The 22,116-nt window shown below is 41.1% G+C and overlaps 1 protein-coding gene across 3 annotated transcripts in view; it reads right to left on the reverse strand.

Annotated features, from left to right (window-relative positions):
• The window catches only part of LOC130158674 (fibronectin type-III domain-containing protein 3a-like), a 49,078-nt gene extending 27,932 nt beyond the window's left edge, over positions 1 to 21,146 (reverse strand). For 2 of the 3 annotated variants that reach the window (XM_056359541.1, XM_056359539.1), the window contains exons 1-3: positions 20,999 to 21,146; positions 15,932 to 16,035; positions 3,156 to 3,294 (exon numbers count right to left, since the gene is read on the reverse strand). Coding sequence is in view for 2 of the 3 variants with exons in the window: in XM_056359539.1 (XP_056215514.1) it covers positions 3,156 to 3,251 (96 nt within the window). In the remaining variant the exon portion in view is untranslated. The remainder of the gene's footprint in view (positions 1 to 3,155; positions 3,295 to 15,931; positions 16,036 to 20,998) is intronic. The other variant, XM_056359540.1, reaches the window with a different exon arrangement.
• Positions 21,147 to 22,116: the final 970 nt, after the last annotated feature.

Below are 22,116 nucleotides of genomic sequence, written 5' to 3' on the forward strand. Positions count from 1 at the left end.
TAAGCAGATCTGTCCTTTCAGATACTTATAAAGTAAATTTATGCCACTGAATTTCAAGGAGAAAAAGAGAGATTAGCGATGTTAATTGTTTAAAGACGACTGACAATAAGGGGCTGGGGGTTTGCCAGAGCACAAAAAAGCAGGAAAGATGAAGTCTGCTGCAAACGGCTGCTAGGTTGTCTGTTGCAAACAACAGTAGGCAGAGGAGGCAGGTATTAAACCTCACAGCAAGCCTCATCTTCGAGGGCAAAAAAATTCAGAGACAGGAAAGTGATTCTTTTAGAAATTCAGGGCCTCTGACCGTGTCAGATCTTCAGAACAGGTTTCAATTAACTGAAGTTCTCAGAAACAGTTCAGGAAACTATTAACTGAACTCAGTGAAAAGGATCATAAGTAACTGGTGTAATCACAGGGCTGTAGAGCCATTCAGAGACTGGAATTTCAGGAATGCATGGGGCAATGTGTTATAGGAATGACTCACTATAATTAATGAAACAAACGCAGTTCCATCTACCTTCCACCAAGGAAAATTTCACTCAAGGAAGCTTGAGTGTTTCTAATGAGTCAATCTAAGCCAAGTTAGAGGACAGACTAGTGCTAGGAGTCACAGATCTGTTAATGCCTTCAGGTGTCCCTGCAACCATCTCACAACTAGTACAATCAACACAGTTTGAAAGCTATTTCAAAGCACTGGTCAGTGTTTTGCTTTTATCCCTTACTCACACACTTACCATTGCTGAAGGTTTTTTCAGAACAAGAAACCTTTCCAGAAAACTTCCAACCCACATTTTATGTGAAATGAAACTAACAAAGTGGGTGCTGCATCTGACTGTTCAAAGTGATTGGCCGAACAGCACAAGTTTTTCTGAAAACAAAACCACTGTACAATACTCTACAATTAGCCTACCCTCAACAGCATTGGCAGCAAAATAATTAAAATTCATCTGCATAAATAAAGCTTCTAAGTTAATACTCTATTTAAAAGCAAACTTGCAAATGTGAAGAGACTGTGGCTCAAAAGCCTCTCTAGAGGAAAGTGCCACAAATGAGCAGCAAGTGTATTCACTAAGCCGCTGAAGGATGGCAACACGACACGGATGGCAGCACAACATTGTTGTTTACATACAGACATGTTAGAATGAGAAATGTTGGCACATTAACATAAAATCACTTTCCTGGTCCCGTGAAGAGTTTTCATTAGAAAGACTTATTAGTTACTTTCAATATAATTCAATTACAAGTCTTCAAGTCTACTCTTCAAATGCCATTTTCCCATGCATGTCCAAGATACAACTGGTTGTTTTTTTTTTAACCTCACCTAAATTGGCAAACAGTCTCCACTAGGTTCTGAAAATTTCAATGACTGTCACCTTTTGAGTCATTCCATACACGCTAGTATTTTACACCCTGATCTATACATGCTATACAAATACAGCTACGGAGATGGTATCCAATTAGATCTACTTGGATCTCTTTTCCTTGTGTAACATGAAACACTACCTACTGAGTAGCCTCACAGCTGGTCAGTGTCTAAAATTTCATGTTGCTAATGCGAGAACTTCAGAAATAGCTCAGAGACTCTGTAGCTTTACTTATTCCAAACTACATCTACGTTGTACTTTTATCTCCAGAGTCTGAGAAAAAAAAAAAAGGGGGGAAAAAAAAAGTACACTTTTTTAAAATAAAGCCTATTTTTCCAAGTATACCAGAACTGAAACAATGCAGACTTCTCCTTCTCAATCTGTAACAATTACAAAGTAAATGGTATCTTATTTAAAACCAGCTTTAGGGTCAATCAGATCCTCAATTCACGACTATTTTGCTGTACCTTGTTTATCCACTGTACATTCAAACATGCCAAGGTCTTCACTGTTACCCTTCATAATCATTTTGTATGACAGTTATCCTCCAGAAACTTTTATGCAACTTTCCCATCTGGATTAACCCCTTAATTCCTATTTCAATTAGTGTCAAACGCTTGAAGTTTTTTTCAATTAGTCAAACTAATTGAAGTTAGACGCTGATCAGATTAAAGCGATGGGCACTTCTGTCCCTTGCTTCAACAAAATGATTATTTAACTCCAGGCACATAAAGCCTTCAAATTTATGTTTTGTTATTACAGACTCCTAGAACAGCCTGGGTTGGAAAGGACCTAGAGAGATCATCTGGTTCAACCTTTTGTGGGAAAGGGAGCCCTGATCAGAGTACCTAGCACCCAGGCCTAATCGCAGCCAGCCAACAAACAGCCGCTTTGCTATTTAAAATCAACAAACTCACTCTCTCCTACCAGGATCTGTCATGTTTGTAGCTGCTAGTGCAGGGGGAAGATGCTTCTTAAAATCAAGAACCAGTGTTAAAATGTCTGGATGCCTGTAATATTTCTGAGTGCACTGAAAGCCTCTGAATGATGGGAAGCTATCTCAGCATTTGTAGTACAAGGCACTTGGCTTCCACTGCCAAATGGTAAACACACTTCAAGTTTACTCACAATTTATATAAGCTTGTGACTCGAACTGTTTTGCTTTCACTTCTGTCTGTGCTTCTAATCATACTAGGTACTTCTGAAGAGTTGTGTCCAGTAAAATTCTAAAGTTTCAACTCAATATCTCAAGTTTCACCACTGCACTGTAATTATTAATGAAGATACTTAATATCATGAAGCCAAGGTCTTTCCTCTCATTTCCTTGCAACAGACTTCTTGGTTTTGAGCACTGCAACCACCTGCAAATCTTTACATGAGCTTCAGAAAAGCTTTCAAAACCTTAGTGCTTTATTAAATCCCTATTTTTTTCCTTTTATTGATTTTTAGTTCAATTTTAAAGCACTTAAAAACATGTGTGTAACAAATATTCCTTTTAATCTGTAATCTTCTCACATTTCCACTATATTAATGTTGATTTTCTTCCTCCATATATTTGCACTTCTATTTTACTGATGATATCAGGGCCGAGAACCATATGCTTTTCTAACATTGCAAATCAGTATCGTAGTTGCTTTATTTCAGGCTCCTCCTCTTCCCACCATCATGAGTTGTACAACAAATAGTTTTTCTATCTGTTCTGTTTTCTACAGTATGCTTGAATGTCAACCTCCCTACTAGCACCGCTGGCACAGTATTACATGACTTGTGCAAAAGTGCAACAAATTTACTTGCCTGCTGTATGCTGTCCCCATTAACCATATGAGGTAGAAGTGGCACTTCATTCAATATAGGCGTAGCTTCTAATGGAGGCGGCTGGTCGGCCATCATGTCTGAAAACTATTCATTGACAACTGCTCACAGTAACCACCTGCTAAAACAAAAAGAGAGTGACAATATTAGATACGTCTCTCCCCTCCCCCAAATAATTCTCTACTTCATTTGCCAAACTTGGTACCAGTATTTCAGAAGAAAAATACCGCAGTGCCTTCAGGTCTTTTTTTTTTTTTTCCCCTCCTTCTTCTCCACAAAGCAAACACTTGCACTATGATATTAACTGAATCCTTTAATGATAGCAATTCAAGAACATCTGAAAAATCCATAGGAAAATACCAGACTTCAACACTCCACAACTCTCCCTCAAACATTTTCAAATAATCAATTTTCAAATAAAGTCAAAAAAACTAACTTTAATTGGAGACAAAGTTACAATAAAACATCCACTTTAGCTTCACCACACATTTAAAGACTTGTGCAAACTGACAGTCTTAAAAGCATGGAGCATCACCTGTGATCTTTAAAGTCCTTTCCAACCCAAACCACTCTACGTCATCTAACAGAGTCCTTCACAATGGAGTACACTCAAGTAGTCTAACACATTATCTGACTTTTCACTTTAAGTACAGCATTTAAGCAATACATATCCTTCCTCCAAAAAATGCTTCCTAAATATGCATCATGCATATTTAATTTCACATGCCAGAAGTGATGAAATCAGTTCATTAAATGAAGCAATTACACAGTAGTGTATTTTACACTTATGCAGCACTTTATTCCTATATTTGTAGTTACAATTTCTAAATTGCCTGTACTCCAGAATCCATGACCCAGGTTTTAGGCCAAAGAATTCACATACTACATGTACATGTCAGTCCTTGTGATGATCAAAAGAAATCCTAAACTGTGCAGTTTCTTCAGTGCTGCAACATGTCATCAGTACAGAGGTCTGACAGTGAAAAGAAGGCTTAAGGCAACACAAGAGAGTAGAGAGTACTTTGTACTAAGTCTTCAAGTGAGTACCATGGAGAATTGCATACGGAAAAGTGCCGTATAGTTTTGGGCTTTAGTAAATCACCTGTAATTGTAAGAAGTCAAAATACAATCCAAATGTTAGTGAATTTTCAGCGTATAGTTAATTCAGCAACCATAAAAAGCACAAGATAACAGGATACAGGAAATGCTGACATTTCCTTCTCCCTTCCCATTACCTCCTATAAACCCATACAGAAGACAAAATGCAGTTTGGATAGTCCAATTCATTAAATTAAAAAGCAAAGTTAAAACAAAAAAACATTTCCCCATCCCCTTGTTCACTTCTCTATATCCAGTACAGAAATGACAGTGTTTGGGGGGAAAAAAAAAAAAAAGGAAAACTCCTGATTAATTGTGTACTTGTGGAACTGAATCTTCAGCAGATTAGCCACAGTGGGGGAAATATCATAGCATGACTGTTACAATTTCTTCTGGTGTTAACTCATTTTGTTCAGAAAGGATCTGTAATAAAAGCTGAGATTACAAGGATTTCTCGTGTATTACCATCGCAAGTTACAGAGGCTGGTAGCATCCATTGGTAAAAACCACATCCCCTCTTATTTGCAAAAGCATCTCAAAATTATTGATACTATCACATTGCCACAAAACACCACATAACAAAATACCCAAGGCTGCCAAAGAAACCAGCTCATTTTGCACACCAATTGTTTTCTGGGTGTGCTCCAGTTACAATTTTAAGAGGCCAAATATGACTGCACAGGTGCAAGGGCTAGACACAAACTCCAAAGATTAAATTTGTATCAGGTTTGTCCTAAATATACTTAGCTACCTTAGCATGTTATTTATTTCACTAATAAAATAATCTTCCATCTTATTTGTCAGATTTTGAATTACCTCTGCCAGGGAAACAAATTCATCTGATTGTATATAACTATTCCACTTAAAAATACCTGCATGGTAACACATGTTAAAATTAAGGCAGAAGTTTCTTCCACTACATGTCTCATTTTTAGAGCTTTAGAGGTTAGATCTAAGTCTTAAGGAGCTATTAATAGGAATACAGTGTACACAAGCAGATTGAAAATATTTTATATATGCTTATAGTCTCAATTTCTTTCATCTAAGAACCTCAAAGATGACAGAAATTAGCACTGAACATGAAGGGGAAATCCCTTTACCATAAAGCACCTACATTTGCACTCAAACGTTCAACTAACCAAAATAACCAGCTGCAGAAAAACATGTTCTGAAACAAGTCCCAATACCACCTGCAATTTTAAATAAACATTCAAAGTTTCTATACTAGCCTCCTACATTGGCTGAGTATAATTCTCTGAGGCTTTGTCTGTATTAGTGAGCAGCACAGTCTAGTTAGTACAAATTGCAGGGCACAGCACCAACATCCACATGGTTTTTAGAATCCTTAATCTACTGCCTGATGACACAGGCAGTATTTACATTTACACCTACACACACATATGTTCCACTTGCTTAGTGCTGTAACTTCACATCTTTCAGAGAAATAACTTAATACTTGGAGCATTAGGAAACAAATCTCCAAAACCAGTAAGTAAGATTTCATGTCTTAGCAGGAATCTCCTTACAGACAGCGGAAACAGAATTACTCGCATAAATGAAACAGTTCTAATAACTCTTGGCCAGTTTCAGTTGGCTCACAACACAAAACATTTCACTGTACAGCTGGGCTCAGATGGTGGCAAGCTGCAGAACACTAATGACAGAGAGGAACATCCCCCAACATACCAACAGATTTGCAAAAACCAAGGGGTTTTTTTGGTTTTTTTTGAGCACAGCTTCATTCCTTGAAAATACTGGTAAGAGAGCAGCAAAAGACACTGCCGCTCTCAAAGGTCGTACCTCTAACGGTAAACAAGCATGGGACTCAACCCCTCCCCAGTTTACCAGGTAAAAAAATTTCCAAGGGAAATAAAGGACTCATTCTGAATGCGGTATCAACAGGTTCACCTCCCGAAAGCCTCTGTTTTATTCAAAGAAGTAGGTGGTATTTGGGTAAATAAAAAGGAAATTCCCCAAAAGTTATTATGTACTCAGCACAATTTCCTGAAAAACAAAACAAAGAAATGGACATCGATCTTGAAAAGCCATTACCCACAGCCTCCTAGCAGTAGCCTAGGAGCAAGGAACCCGCCGTCCTCCAGCTCAGCCGCAGACTCTCGGCCCCGAAGGCAGCGGCAGGGTAAGCCATGCAGCACGCTGCTGCCAGGGAGGAAGGCAGCTGCTTCCCAAGAAAAGATGGAGGGCAACCACTGCACCGGCAGAGAGGAGATTCGAGCATCCTGAACCCACCTCCATCCACAAGTCCCACCAAGTCTCACAGCTTCCCTCCTACGCTGTTGCTGGGTGTTCTCTGAACCCTCGGCTTTACCCCAGACCAAGTCAGCTTGGATAGGCAAATCCACCGCGAGCTGTAGACAGCCCATAAAGGAACAACCTACCCATGGGTAGAACTGCATCAAAAAGCTGCTCGGTCCCCTAAGGCTAATTTCTTCTACCACATGCTTGGTAACAGAGGCTCAGACTGCTGCTTTCCATGGTCTGTTCTTGGCAGCTAGTGTTTCATCATCACTACTAACTATCCAAGGGGTCTGAGCAAAAAAAAAAAAAAAGAAAAAAAGTATTTGCACTAAGAATTCACAGGCTGCATTGACATTAAAGATGAGCTAATACACATAATTTTAAATTCTAGACTAAAAATAAACAAAAATCCCATCTGCAAGCATTAAAGCCTAGACAAATATTGTTATTTTCAGAGCTGCAAAGGAATATACTGAGAATTAGTGATTCATTATATATGAATCAAGAGCAGAATTTGTAGAGGTATCTTCTAGAGCTTTGTCACCATGCATTGGAGATTTCTGAGTCAGTATGGAATTAAACAGATTAATTTTTAGAAAGGTTACATTTTGCAAGGGTACTTCTGGCCTGATTCACTTCTTTGCAGTGGTTTCTATTAGACATCATCAGCTAAAGGTCATTTCCAAACCTTGTTTGAGCCGAAGGATGAATTCAGCCCATATAAATAACTGGGACTAACCATTTCAGAAACAAACCTTCTAAAGCACTGTTTTAGCAAAGCTGAAAGAATTAATAGTGGCTATCACATTTCTAAGTTAACAGAAATCTACACCAGAAATAGCTTGAGCTTTTGCTTTCAAAGACTATTTGCTCAAGACAGACATCTAAAAAGCTGAAATATTTTGTCATTTCATAACATTAAAAACTAAATAAAACCAGTTCATATTTCAAATATGTACTGAGAAGTGTTCCCCGGGTAATTAAACACTGTGCTAATGTAATATGGTTAATCATGTTAACCATATTAAAAAAAAAGCAGTATTTTCCACTGACAGTCTCACACTACAAAGGCTTCTAAGAAAAACAGAAAATCTTAATGACTAGCCTTCCAGAAAACAATTACAGTATACAGTGGCTGTGCCTGACCTCACTTCCTGACATAGTAAAAATGCCGAGACTCTGGAAGACTGAAACATTGGCCTTCCCTTTTCTCTAGCCCAAATTCTTCTCAACCAGCGCTGCAGTCATCCTGGACCCCATCCAGCTCCCGAGGATTCGCACTGAACTCAGTGTTCACTGATTCATGCCTACTCCCGCCTGAAGTCAGCGCCTCAGCTGAGGAAGCTGGGCTCCTATTTACATACAGAACAGCTATTATGCTCCCTACACAGAGCCAGCAAAGCACAGGTAGCTAACTGAAATCTACGCAATACTAGATCATCACACCTTAAGTCTGGAAAACATCATCAATCCTCATGAGATGTTTTGAAATTAAAGTCTAAAATAGCTTCAATCCAAAGTGAAATAAATACACAATTCTAGGACGTCGGGGTAACAAAATGTTTACTAAAACTACTCACACCAAAGCTTACTGCATTACAAAGCCTCCTTTAGCCATCCGCCAACAACATATGGCCACGTTCAACTCAGTCACTTCTACCTGAACAACACAACAGAAACAACCTCAAAATTTTAACAGTAATACCTCTAAGAAAAAGTTAAAATCACAATAACTTCCCTGTATAAACACATCAGTCCTGTTTGATCAACAGCTTTGAACAGTCACCAAACACCAACACCACATCAACAATTTTATAGACATGGTTTCTCTTTAGGCAGTAACAATGAATTCGCAACTATTGATGTGCAGGGTATGTAACAACCAATAGAAGTTTGTATATTCATTAAATGTCTTTTATAGGGCTATCAAAAATAAGAAAAAAATCATACTGAGAAAGTAACTTTTTCATTGGAATTAGATCCTTTAATCATATTAATAGAATATAAGATTATCTATTGTGCAAATGTGTAGGTATTATGTATTTAGCAAGTTTTAAAAATCCTGTTATCCCATACTAAAATATTGTCCTATTATATTAAAAATCTCTCTCCAGAAAGTTACTGCACAGAAACTAAATGGGAGGAACACTGTAGACAGGAATGGATCAGCTTTGTTCCACCGTCCAGAGCAGAAGCTGAACAGATTTCATAAACTGTAAAAAAAAAAAGTTTATCATCCCACACAGAAGCTATCACAAAGACTGTATTTTCCTTTTAGTAAGTGCTGGATTTAATATAGGAAGTTCCTATTCTAAGGAACTTATTCCGTAAATGGAGACTTTTTTCTTTTATGTTTTTAAATACAGTATGCCCGAGTTAGAAAAAACAATGTGTCCCGGACCAAAGAGGAAGTCTGATGGAGAGCTAGAAATTTAGCTCAGACTTCCTGATTTCTAGGTTCAGTGCCTCATGCAACCTTCTAGTCTGATCATCTTTATATTTATTGCAGGAAGTACACTGCTAAAGTATTGCTATTTATTAAAAGCAGTACTGTATAAAACCCTAAATCTTTAATTATACCTTTTATATTAATATAATTCTTAGTGTAATATATTTACTTTTACATATATTTATTTTCTCTAAGTTGTGGGTGGGGGGAACCCAACCATCTCATTACAAAGCAACATACTTTGTGTCTCTTACCTTTGGAAAAACATCTCAGACTGGATACACGGACACATACACCTATGAACCTCAGGTACTCTGATAAAGAAAACTGAGACCCTACCATGCTTTACACTCTAGATCTCCTGCAAACTGGGACTTCAGAGTATTTTAAACATACTCCAACATTAATTTTTGCATTAGTGATCTTCAAAGGTTTTTAATAACAAGAGGCCCAAACAAAAGTCACCCCCAAACCACGGCTAAGAAACAGCCTCAAAGAGATCAAACCTTATTTATGAATTCTAAAAAACCTTCACCCCTCCAGATTTGAAATTTATGCCCCACACAATTTTGAGGTAGGAAACATTTTGGAGAAAAGACACAAGCTACCCTTTCCCACCCAAGTTTTTCAAATAAACAGTATTAACAAGGTGTTTTAAGATAATCATCCCAATCCTAAAATAGTTCTCCTCTGCCACAGGACCACACATGAGCCGTTCTAGGTGGACTGGTTTACTTTTAGCAAGATTAAGGGAATGAGAGACTTAACAGAAGCTCAGTTACAACTTTAGCTCTGAAGAGACCACCATCACTCCATAACAGTCATCTGTTCAAAACTAAATATATGTTTTGATTAACATGTTGGAAATAATTTATAATGACACCCAAGTGAATTTGCCTGCGCCATCTTGTATGAAGTTTGGCTTCTAGCCAGAAGGGCACAACTTTGATACTGAAAACCTTCATGACTCACCCAACAAATGTGCTCAATCAAACATTTTTAATATTTCAGCTGTAAAGCTCAATGTCATTTTGGTGTAGGTATCGCTAGGACCTTGCCATCTTGACCTAGGTGAGGTCTGCCACCCAAGTAAAACAAAAATAGCCAACAAAATACCCACCCCAACTCCACAGATACATAGTAGGTTTCTATACTGTGCCAAGTGTTTTCTTCTAGAAATTATTTTAAAATCTTTTTCTCTTTTGACCTCTAAAAAAGTGACAATTCCAAACCATTTCTCTGCATTTCCCAAAAAGTTTTAACTTTTACTTACATGATTATTCTAAAGTAGTCTTAATAGTCGCTACAGCAAAATACAAAAGTGACTTCAAGCCTGTTAGTAAAGTCCAGGTAGACCTTCTGTCCTCACAAAGAACATCTGGGGATCAAATACATCAGGCCAGTTGCTAGAAGGACCTCTAGTAACTTAATGTTCACCTCAGGGTACCGTGAGATCTGACGGCCCACAAAAATTCTCCCTGAAGGAGGAGTAAGATTGAGATGGAAAGCCCACATTACACGGACACCAAAAACCACTAAAAATGCAGAGAAACAGCAGATACAACATACCAAGACACACGGGGACTGACATAAGTGATAATATCAGCTTCCACCCTCCCGTACCAATCTGGATCAGGTTCCTGATGTGACTGTGCCAGGAAAGCAATAATAATAAAAAAATTGCTTCCCTCCACGTTCAAATAGAAACTACACAGGCAACCATCCAGAGCACTTAAAATTGTTTTCTAGGCTAAAACTACATCCCTCGAGATTTAAGAGCTCTAGCCCATGAGGACAAAACAGGCAAGTGCACAGTTTGAAGGGCAGTGCTCACCCTACAGGGTTATACGCGTTTTCCCAGTGACTGCAGAACTTCTTGCTGTTCTTCACAAGACAAAATCCACTGTTAAGAACTGTGAGCTGGGAAGAAAGTATCTGCCAATGCCCAGAGCACATTAGGTTTGACTTGATTTGAGCTGTTATTTAACAAAGTTAAATTGTTAATTAAAAATACCCAACACACTGGTCACATTAGGGTGATGTTTGTCCTCTTAATTATTCATTTATGAGGCTCACAAAGCTTGCAGTAGCAGTTTCTGTAATGCAACCAGGACACTACTTTCAGATAAATACCTTCCTTCGTTGTTTTAGTTATTTCATAGCTTTACTTTTATTGCCAGAAAAGCAAAGTTATAGCCTAAACACTTCTGCGCTGCTTCCTAAGTGATCAGCCCCATGAAACGAAACTCAGTAGTTCCTGAAATGTTCTATTCCTGCTTCTATAAGTGTTCCAGAAAATTGCACACCTCAAAGACGAGCTGAACACCTCTCCTGGCTGAATGGTTGGACCTGATGATCTCTAAGGTCTTTTTCAACCAAAATGATTCTATAATTCTACGAAAGGACTGAGCCCTTAAAGTGTTTCATTCTTATTTCAACTTTATGGGATTAAGATATTTTCCAGCTGTATCAATGTTGTTAAAAAAAACCCATAAAATAATGAATTAAATGCAAAACTGCTTCTTTCCACCAGCCAGGAAGATGACATGTTCTGGATAAGCTAAATTGCTCATTTTAGTATCCTAAAGCTACACAAAGCATGACATTTTCAAGCTTAGATGAAAAAGCTTTTAATACATGCAATGTAACAATGTATTTATTTTAAGTATGATTTCACAGTGTGAAACTGTGCCCCCTGAATTTCAAAACACTGTTCTGGTTTTTCAGGCCTCGAAGGAAATAGTTTATTTGCACATTAACAACATACTATTGAAATTCTATACCCAAATGTCTATCTAAATCACTTCGAAGTTATGGAAGTAACATACAGCATGGTCCACTGAAAAGCAATTCTTCTGACTAGAGTCACAAGACACACTGTCAAAAAAAACAAACAAAAAATTTAAAAATGAGAAAGGAAAACCCTACATAGAGCAAAGGCAGTGACAGTGTCTTCACAGGATTCATGGTGCAGTCTTCATGTTAACAGCGGTAAAGAACAGCAGGAAAGCTAACAGGGTGTTTCTCTGCAAATAAAATACACAGCTCTAGAAAGACAACCCTATTACTCTTAAGAGCACAAACCCTTCTATGTACCTGAAAAGACATCTTGGTGATAATGCAGTGATGGCCACAGAGAAATCTTAACAGGTCAGCAAAAAGGTAGCTGCAGTTTACACCTTTAAGTTACCACAGATCTGAACAGATGAAGCAAAATGTTTAAAACTGTGCCAAGATTTACAAGATAGGAACCGCAAGTTTCTACAGGGAGCTGCACGTGCTCCAAGGTTCTGAAACAAGTTCTACCCATTTATTTACCAACTTTCTTCAATTTGAGGGGAGAAAGTTCTGTTTCAGACTGTAAATAGTCCAATGAAACAGCTATTGTATGTGCAGACAAGTTCACTGCAACAGGAACACATATTCCACAGCACCTTGTTCATCTGAGTTTCCTCCCCATGGTGAGGAATACCTAGTTCATAGCAAGGAATAAATATCTAAGTATTTTTAAAAGTTTCTTATAATCTTCAAGTAAGAGCTGGTTGAGGACCAGCCAGCAAAGCAGCAAATTTAAGTGCACTCTGAGCGTGCCTTTGTCCTTAGGTGATGTATTTCCAAGTGCCAGACACGCTTCACACTGTGTTGTGCAGAGACGTGGATGTCAGTTTGCAGAGCCAATAAAACCTCCCAGGATTAGGCCAGGAAAGTACCAAAACTCCGACCTTTTCAGTATCAGAGCTGGGTAATACCTGTCCTAAATTAAGCTAGAGAGCATTATGGGATGGGAGACACATGCACAAAGTTGGTACAACTGGTATGATACAATCAAGATGTGATACAAAAGTTATTTTTCAAATCTTGAACAATTTATTTAAACTTGACTCTAGGAGAGCACAATTATCCAGATTATTAAAACCAAAAGCAATGCTATTCCATGAAAGGCTCCCTACCATGAGACCGGTCAAAGCAGCCAGTTGTTGTCTAATCCAACAGAACAGAAATAAAAACAGGACTTCACAAGATTAATACTAGAAGAAGTTTGCTTTCAGATTTCTGTAGGCACTAAGGAAAGCAAAGGCTGATTTTCCATTAGCTCTGACTCAATTTGCTTCTGTGAATCAGAAGTGTGCTCGATGCATCCTGCCAATGTATTGACACGAACAAGCTTTTCAATTTAAGAACTCTCTTAAAAAACATGAGTTCCAAAACAAGCACAAAAATACAGCGAAAGCAAAGGATTCTTTTCAAATTGTAACAGATCATGCAAAATTCAGGCAAGAAAGAATTTTGATACACAAACTGAAGACCGTTTTCCTTGTGCAACATGAGAAGAGCCTGTAATGCTTTAGCTACACAGCGGATCAAATTAGTCTAGCTAAAACAGGTTATACTTAAACCAAGGGCTAAAACACACCAATAAATTACTTAAATTACCACATCTGAGCAGTCTCATGGTAACAAACCATGTGCATTTTTATAGTTCATGGAAAATGCAAGGGAAAATGCAAGTATGAGATCATACACGAAGTTCAAGCACACACACTTCACTCTGCATTTGTGACAGGCCTGGAACATGCATATAAGCATTAATCACAGTTCAGCTGATGCATGGTAACACAATAAAATAAGTTGCCTCTATATCTGAGCTTTAAAGATTTATCAGTAAATCAGTTAACCTGCTACAAGTTTGGGGATGTACACTTCACACAAGGGTGTAAGTGGAAATTATCACAGTGTTGAAGAATCTAAGGACAAGAGTTTATTTATATGTGGTTTTATGAAGTTTGTATTTTAAGAAATCTAGGCACTGAAAAGCAAAATGACAGTTTACAAAACACCAAAAAGTTGTTTACATAATAACTTCCAAAACTGAATAATTCTTCTAAATGATTATCACGCCTGACATTTTGAAATGGACAAAACTATATGCATCGGTAAGCAGATTAAACTTCTGATGAAAACAGTCATTCTGTTCAATATGACTTACGTACTGTCTTGCAAGTACTTAAGAGAGTACCAAAGCTACTTTCACCCATGCAAACACTAAAGGCTGCCTTTATTCCTTCAAGTAACTGTAGTATAACAAACCCAAATGAAGTTATACATTAATGGTACAGATCACTAGTTTGGAACACTTCAATACTTCACATAATAGAACTGAAAGCAAATGATCCCCGCTAAAGAGATAACAATGTTAAAGCTGTTTAATAAAGGACATTAAACAGCAGATAAAAATACTTCATCTAAATTTATAAACCCATATTTAACACTGCTACATGATTTTCCTCCCAAAATACCTATTTCACTCCAGGAAGACTATAATATAGTTAATGATATTATTTTTTCCTTTGTATCTCGTAAGAAGTCCACCTGCTCATTGATCTTTTGCTCACAGGACATTTTCAACTTTTCTCCCCAAAGGTTTGTTTGGTACTTACGTAGTTTCACACCACATTCTATTATACATTGATTAGCTACCACTCAGTTCTTCACTGAATTTCTTCTGTTCCACCAGACAATTGTAAACCAAACATGAAAGGGCTTGAGCAAATGGGGTGAACTGCTCTTCACAAAGTTGAAACTAGCATATTACACTTGAATTTTGGTGTGCGTTCATAACATGAAAAGTAATACTCATTAGAGGGGACCCAACCTCAGAAAAAATATACCCCCACCACAGGAAAATGAAAATCTGCTTGGATACCTTTCAATTCAATGAACAGCACGTTAGCTGTGATGTAATGCAAAAATGCAACCTCATCCTCTAACATAGCTGATGTGTGATTGTTTTCCACAATGCAGCATTCACGTTAGGCTAACGAAGACACTGCTGTAAGCTATCTAGAGCCAACACCACATACACAGTGATCAAAAACTGGTCAAAGGATAGGGTTAATTAGTGATTATACAACAGCTGCATAGTATCAACAGATACACGTTTTGAGCAATATTAACAATTGCACTCTTCTAATCCACAGATAGATTGTGAAACATGAATTCAAATACATGAACTGGAAAGACCAGGCCTCCACCAATGCAGCGGGTGGTTCTATACCTAAATGTTCTTTTTTAGAAAATGCTTGGTGACAGTCTTCAGGACACACGTAAACTCTTCAAAAAAAATGAGAACTACTTTGTCTTTTTACAACAAAAAGGTGATTTCTGATTCACAAATACTTTACACTGCACCTGCTTATTCCCCTGCCATGTAAAACACATTGTTCTAGCAACAGCTTCTAAAATTTGTCTTTAATTTTGGCTACTTTGTTTTTAAGAATGCAATTCCCGTGGTTTCGTAACTCTTACAGTATTGTACATCACAAGATAATTCACAGGAATCTTCCTTTAAAAAAAGGAAAGAAAGTTGGATATTTCTTGTTCTCACAAGTGCTGTACCATGGCAATTTTCTGACAGATTTCTTTCCGCTTTTCCATCGGGTCAGTTCCATGACCTGATCAATTCCATGAGCTCCAACTAAAAACAATATATCTGAGTAAGGCCACCTAGTCAGTCACTTATCAGTATGCTACCACCCACTTGCACTGTTTTCTCTACAGGAAATGCACTTTCCTAAAACCAGAATTTACTCTCTTTATCCAAGGCCAATTATGCAAGTTTAAGACAAAACTTCCAGCTAAGGGAGTAGGGGGGGAAAGACAGAGAGCAAGTAATGTGAAAATAGAGATAAGGTTGCTACCTTACAAAACCAATAATGTTTATATGGAAATACTGAACCTCTTACCTCAAAAACTCTATCAGTTCTTCCTTCTCTAATTCACTTTTTCCATCCGATAATAAATGATCCAAAGATTCGTTCCCAAAGAAGAAAGAGTCCTAAGTTTAGAAGTCTGTCAAATACTTTTATATTATTTTACCTTGAAGTGTTACTTAGAGACTTAACAAGTAAAAAATGCTTCATAAAATCTAGAATACTAAATTATGTTTAATTACCGTTGACACTCTCCTGATGTGAATTTGCTCCTGTTGATAAATGTTACACCGTCAGTACCTGCTGCAGTATGAACAACGTGCTGTACTGGCCCTCAGTCTTCTTTCTGCAGACAAGAAAAAAGATACAGTAATTTTCTTTTCAGTGACTTGGCAAGCGCGAAGTCTTAAGAAGAAAAGGTACAGAAAACAATCTATATCCAATAAAACGGCGAGAGACAGCAGAGAACCGCCAGTGATTAACTCCACTAGAATCAGCAAATGAAACTCAAGGAAGACTCCACCAGGAAAGAACCAGAAAACCTTATGCAGCCCTCCTGCATTCATTCACTATGTACAGAATGCAGAACCTGCCATTTCATGTTGTACTAGCCAAAGACACTCCATCACTTAAGCTAGGATCTAATTAGTGAAAGGTAACTTGAACACTACGAAGATGGTTCCCATATGAAGTGCATTCTATGGATATTAAGTGTATTCACATAGTTAACTACTCACTGCTGTATTCCTCTGTATGGCAATAGTGATGAAAAAAATATCCATTTCCAAAAAGCATGTGATTTTATTCAAATTTAAACTATCAGGCACATAGTTATCCTCTGATAGGGTACCCAAAAAAAGACATACATTGTACAATCTGGAACGTACAGTCACAGTTTACTAACACGGGGAAGCACAGCTTTATTCTAGAAACTGTTGTACTAAAGATGCTCCACCATGAGAAGGCAATGAAGAGCTTCAGTAGTCACTGAAGCCATTCAAGATGTTATATTGAATAACGTAAAAATCATCACATTTCTCAAGCTACTAGATCTAGTACCGAACTCCAGCTCCTAAACTATTTGCACACTCAGGATTATAAATCATACTGGCTTGTCTCTCCAAACTTAGTAAGTCTTTACAAATATTGGTCAATTCCCAATACAGTCTTTCTAAAGATAAGGCAGAGGCAGGTATGTTCTGCAGTTTTGCTGAAACACACCGAGAAATTGCTGGCCTTGAAGCTCATTGAGGTAGTTTATAGACTAAGCTGGGGAGCTCCGCACTGAGCCAGCCAGCAGAAGCTCACAGCTTCCTCCAGCAAACACAGCAGATCCATTGTTATTCTCACCAGAAAGGTGATACTGTCTTGAAGTCACAGATGTTTCTGAAGTCACAGCCTAATAAATGTTCCTCCTGGAACCTTTTAATAAGACATGGGCAAAGAAATATAAAGCAGCAGGCCCCAATGCTGGAAAAATGAATATTGAGCAAACGGAGGCATTTTCCACATCAATCAAGATACTTGGAACAATAGCAGATTTACATTAAGATTGAAACGGACTAAGGGCTCTGAGCCAGTGGTCTGTCTTTGCTGGTCAATACACAGAAAGGATTGTGTTAGCATCACTGAAAGAATAAATTATCGCTGCTTTTACAATAAGCTCTTCAAGAATGCAATAAAGAGTTCAGTGTGTGCTCCTCACTCAAGGATCCAAAACTTTTCAGTTAAGGTCTGGCTTGCAGCAAAGATAACAGCTGAAAACTAACCATTTTGACCTTGGTAAGCTTCATGACAACTTGCTAAAAACAGGTGAAAAAAAAATGAAAAGGTTACTTCTATGGTGTTCACCAGCCTTGAAACTAGAGCAGTGAGCAACCACATTTTTAAATACTGATAGTTCAGACCCATTTGGTTTGTGACACAGCAGAATTAGAAGCAAGAAATGTAATTTTTTTGTCTGAAGACTCTTGACTGCTGCAGCATTACTTATATTGAGGTTTTCTCATCTGCTTTCAGACAGAAGTTCAAAATTCTCCTCTGATTAAATGAAATGACAGGAAATTAAGAAAATATGTAACTAGGGAAGAAATTCTTACAATATTTCATACCAGCCTATGACTTTGATGCAGAATATGGTAAGAATGCCTTCAAAGTTGCGTATTTTCTTAAAAGTTACAAGTCTACTTCTACCGTTTGACAAGATGTCTTCTAAATTGGGGGAAACCGCAGGTCATCAAAGTGCCAGTTTCAGTCTTCCAAGCTCAAAACATACATTTTAATTTGCTTGAAATTCACCCAAAGGGATTCCAAAACCTTTTTCAATAATGGATGTACAAATGGGTCTACAAACACGTACCTAGTACCACTCAAATGTACTGCATTCCCAATGGGCATCTGCCAAGGCCAGGCACACTCTCTTGGGAGCAGAACACTGGAATTTTTACTGTTTGCACAGTACATAGGAAATCTTATTTTTTAAGGACTCGCAAAACCTTTCCTAAAAATAAACATAACAGATGAAAAGATTGCTGGCATGGGTGTGACAACCCGCACAGTTAATACCATGCAAATGCTAACCTCCAAAACCCACCCAAACAAAAGACCGCTAAAAGTGTTATATAGAACATTTACATTCAACTTTGTTGCAAATCGGGTTTCGGTACATCAAGGAAAGATGCAGTTTGTGATCAAAGGTTGTGGCAGGAAACGCATTTGTGTGGTCAAAGTTATCTTTATTCTCTCTAAAGGTGAATGCATCAGGAGTTGTTGTTCTAAACATTTCTAACATCCAATTCCTCAAATCCATTGGCAAGCAAAAAACACTGTAGTAAAATTAACTACCAAATTTTACAAACAAAAATAGGCTGTCCTAATATAAGAGTGAAAATGGCCTGCATCTGTGCAGATACAAAGCCCAAGAAGTTGAAATTATTCCATTTCATTGTCAAAGTGCTGCTTAATTCCAGTTAAGGCCAAGTTTTTCAAAAACTTGCTGCAACAATACTGAGCCTACAACCAAGTGAACAACTTGTAATAGCTTGCTCCAAGAGAGGTTTTAAGACAGTCAATTCAAGTGCTGTTTATTCACAGACTGCTGTATTAAGAATCACAAACTAAGATCCAGGATACCAATGAACACAAAGTAGATGGCTTTCGACTCGGCTTTATAGAATATTAGATTTATTTGATCCTAGCTAAGAACAAATTATTCCCAGACAACAGCATTCCAAAACTTTCTGAGATTTGGAACGCAGTAAGGTAGAAAGACCTAAGAGAGAGGACAGCGTAATAGCTGGCTGTTTTTCAACGTGCATGATCACACACACACACCAAGAGCCCTGAGAAAGTCAACATCTTTCCCATTTTACCACCTTTTCACACACAAATTACATAAAACAAGGGAAAGAATGGAAGTGTGAGAAGCAACTGGGGGTTTGCTTCTTACAATGATACCGAACAAAACACAAAGTACTTTCTTCCACGCTGGATATTAACTCCAAGGTCAATTTATTGGCTTAAAACACAGAGAGGATGCTTCCCTGGTTAAAATGCTAATCTGAGTCTCAGGAAATCTAGATTCAATTCCCTGCCTCACCACATACTTCCTGTGTGACCTTGGGCCATAAATATTTCGGTGTCTCAGTCTTTCCATCTGTGACCGAGATAGTATTTCCCTATTGAACCAAGTGTTGTAAAGATAAATACATTAGAAGAACATTAGGAATCAGAGACCATAGGCATATGCATACCAGGTTAATGAGGAACTTATCTGTGGCAGTCCTGTGTGTCAATATTCACAATTAGGCATCAGGTAAAGCAAGGAAGGGCTGCCCACGTTAAATACCCAGCTACCACGAGACAGAAAAAACATGAAATATTCAAAAAATAGCTAGAAATCAAAACCTCAATTATAAAAATAAATGAGCTTTACAGGAAATTTCCATCATTCCAATAAGAAGTCTCAGCAACAAGTTCTAAACAGAAACAAAACTCAGAAACCAGCTGAGAGGGAGATGCTGAAGGAAGTGGATACACCTGCCAGCAACGCATTATTACCCTGTTTTCCGAGATTATCACGACGTGCTGCACACAAAGCGCCTAAAATGAGAGGTAGGAGAGGGGCCGCTGAGGCTGGGGGCCATGAATCCCTGGAGACCGTCCCCCAGCCCTCCGCAGGGCAGCAACTGCACGCTGCTGGAGTCAACAGCCTTTTGTAAGAGGCAGTAAATAGGATTGCGCTGAAAAGCGGTCACAGTAGGGTCCCCACCTTGCTGCTGCCCCAAGGCAGAGGGGGACAAAGCAGAATGGGGGAGGGTAAAGGATGGTCACCACCCAAACACTGGATGACAGGACTGACCTCCCCCTGCCCCGACCCCAGGAGGAGCTGGGGGAGGTGTCTGGTACTGGAGCTGCTGATCGGCCAAGGGGAACAACTAGAAGGCTACGTGGCATTTGCAGGCAGCAGCTCCGGCTGCCGAGGAGGGAGAACTGGGGGGGGGGGGGGGGGGGGGCGGGAGGCGGCGAGGGGGAAGCTGGAGCGGGGGGAGCCGACTTCGGATCTCAACCCCCTCTACCCACAGAAACAGGAGAAAAAGGAAAGGAAGGGGTCAAGAGAGACGGAGGATTTGTGGGCTGGGGAGAGCGGGAACGGGCGGAGGGAAGAGCGAGTCGGGGGAGCTCGCTGGCATCAACCCCATGCGGGGCGGCTGAAGCACAGCCCGGACCCCCGCCCGCCGCAGCCCCGCCGCCCCCCGGCTCCCCCCCGCCCGGCAGCTGCCGCCGCACCGGGGCTGTCCCGTTAGGGGCTGCCCCCCGCACGGCCCCCGGCCCCTGCACCCCCCGGCTGCCCCTGGGCAGACCCCCGCGCCCCGTAGGGCAGCCCTCCCCCTGCCCTGCCTCCCCCCTCGGCCTCCCCGGACCCGCCTCACACGCCCGCCCCACATCCCGGGGTGCCGGTGCTCCCCTCAACCGCCCCACACCCCGGCCCCGTCCCACACGGCGGCCCCCGGCCGCCGTACCGCACCCCGCCGCCTCCCGCCACGGACGGGCCGGCACCCCGCCGCCTGCCCCCCGGCCCCGGGCCCCGCTCCACACCGCGGGGCTCCGCTCCGCTCCCCGCCGCCGCCGGCGGGGCGAGCCGACCGCCAGCTCCTGGCACTGCCCACCGCGCCTTGGGTGGGGAGCGCCGCTCTCCCCCGGCCCGGCTCCGCCGCCCTCTCCCGCCCGCCCGGGGGGAAGAAGCGGCGGGCGGAGGGAGCCCAGAGGAGCGGCCCTGTCCCAGGCGGCGGCCCCGCGGCAGCACTGACCGTGAGCGGCTCCGCAGCCCCTGCCTCAAGCCCGGCGCTGCCGACCGCCAACCGTCCGTTCCGCCATGATGGAATGCGGGCACTGCGCCTGCGCTACCGCCGCCGCCGGCCGGAGGCGGGCGGGCGCGCCAACCACAGGCCGGGCCGATCTTCGTCTTCAACCACCCGGTCCCGCGAAAAGAGGCGCGGGGGGGGCGGCGGGGGAGCCCGCAGGTGGCTGGAAGGCCCTGGCCGGGTGGGAGTGTGGCCCGCGGGTGCCTGGCGGGCGAGGGAGGGGACGCAGCTCTTCATGGCAGAGCTGGCACCAAGTGGAGACAACGGTGCGACGGTGGCCGGAGCGTGTGGCTGGCCATCCTGCCATGAGGGAGGCCTGGGCCTTGTCCCCTGAGGTGTCTCGGGGCCTGCGGCCGCTGCCAGGCCCTGGCTCTCGGTGGGTGGAGGTGGTGGCACCTGACGGGCCATGCCCTGCCTGGGCCACTGCCTGTCACCACTGCCTGTCACGCCACCCCGTGGCACTGCCACAGCTGCTGCCCAGGCTCTGGCCAGGACACGGAGCCCGTGCCCGGCTCTGGCCAGAGGGCTGCAGCCTTGGCCCCCGTCCCCCCAAACCCCGGCCAATGCATGATGTTCTGCACAATTTACACATTTTACCTGTCCCCCAGCAACGCAGGGGGATAGATGGGTCACAGCACATGCAAAGGCAAAAGGCCTGAACTCTAATATCATGTATTAACATAAAAAGCTTTAATGCCAATGACTGTAAGAACTGAGGGGTGTTACGCTAGCGATTTAAGTGGGAAGAGCGAAGAGGAAGGCAAGATTTCATTACTGGCTTGTCAAAATGAGGAGTTGGGTACCTTGACACAGGGCTCCATTCCCATCATGTCATCAGACATGATGCCAAGCCCTCAGGGGCACCGAGCCCTGCTCCAGAGAGGATCAAGGGCAGGGGCTGAAAAAACAGCATGGGCCGAGGAGCCCCTCCGGCACATCCATTTTCTCTGGCAATTAACGCAGCAATAAACGTTGCACCCTTCAGCTTATTTCCACTGGACAGTTTGTGCCGGTACGCCTCCGTTAGCATGTTTCAAGCAAGTTTGAGGCACTTTTTTTGAAGC

Source organism: Falco biarmicus, chromosome 14 (assembly GCF_023638135.1).
Source record: "Falco biarmicus isolate bFalBia1 chromosome 14, bFalBia1.pri, whole genome shotgun sequence".
In the NCBI taxonomy this organism is placed as follows: domain Eukaryota; kingdom Metazoa; phylum Chordata; class Aves; order Falconiformes; family Falconidae; genus Falco; species Falco biarmicus.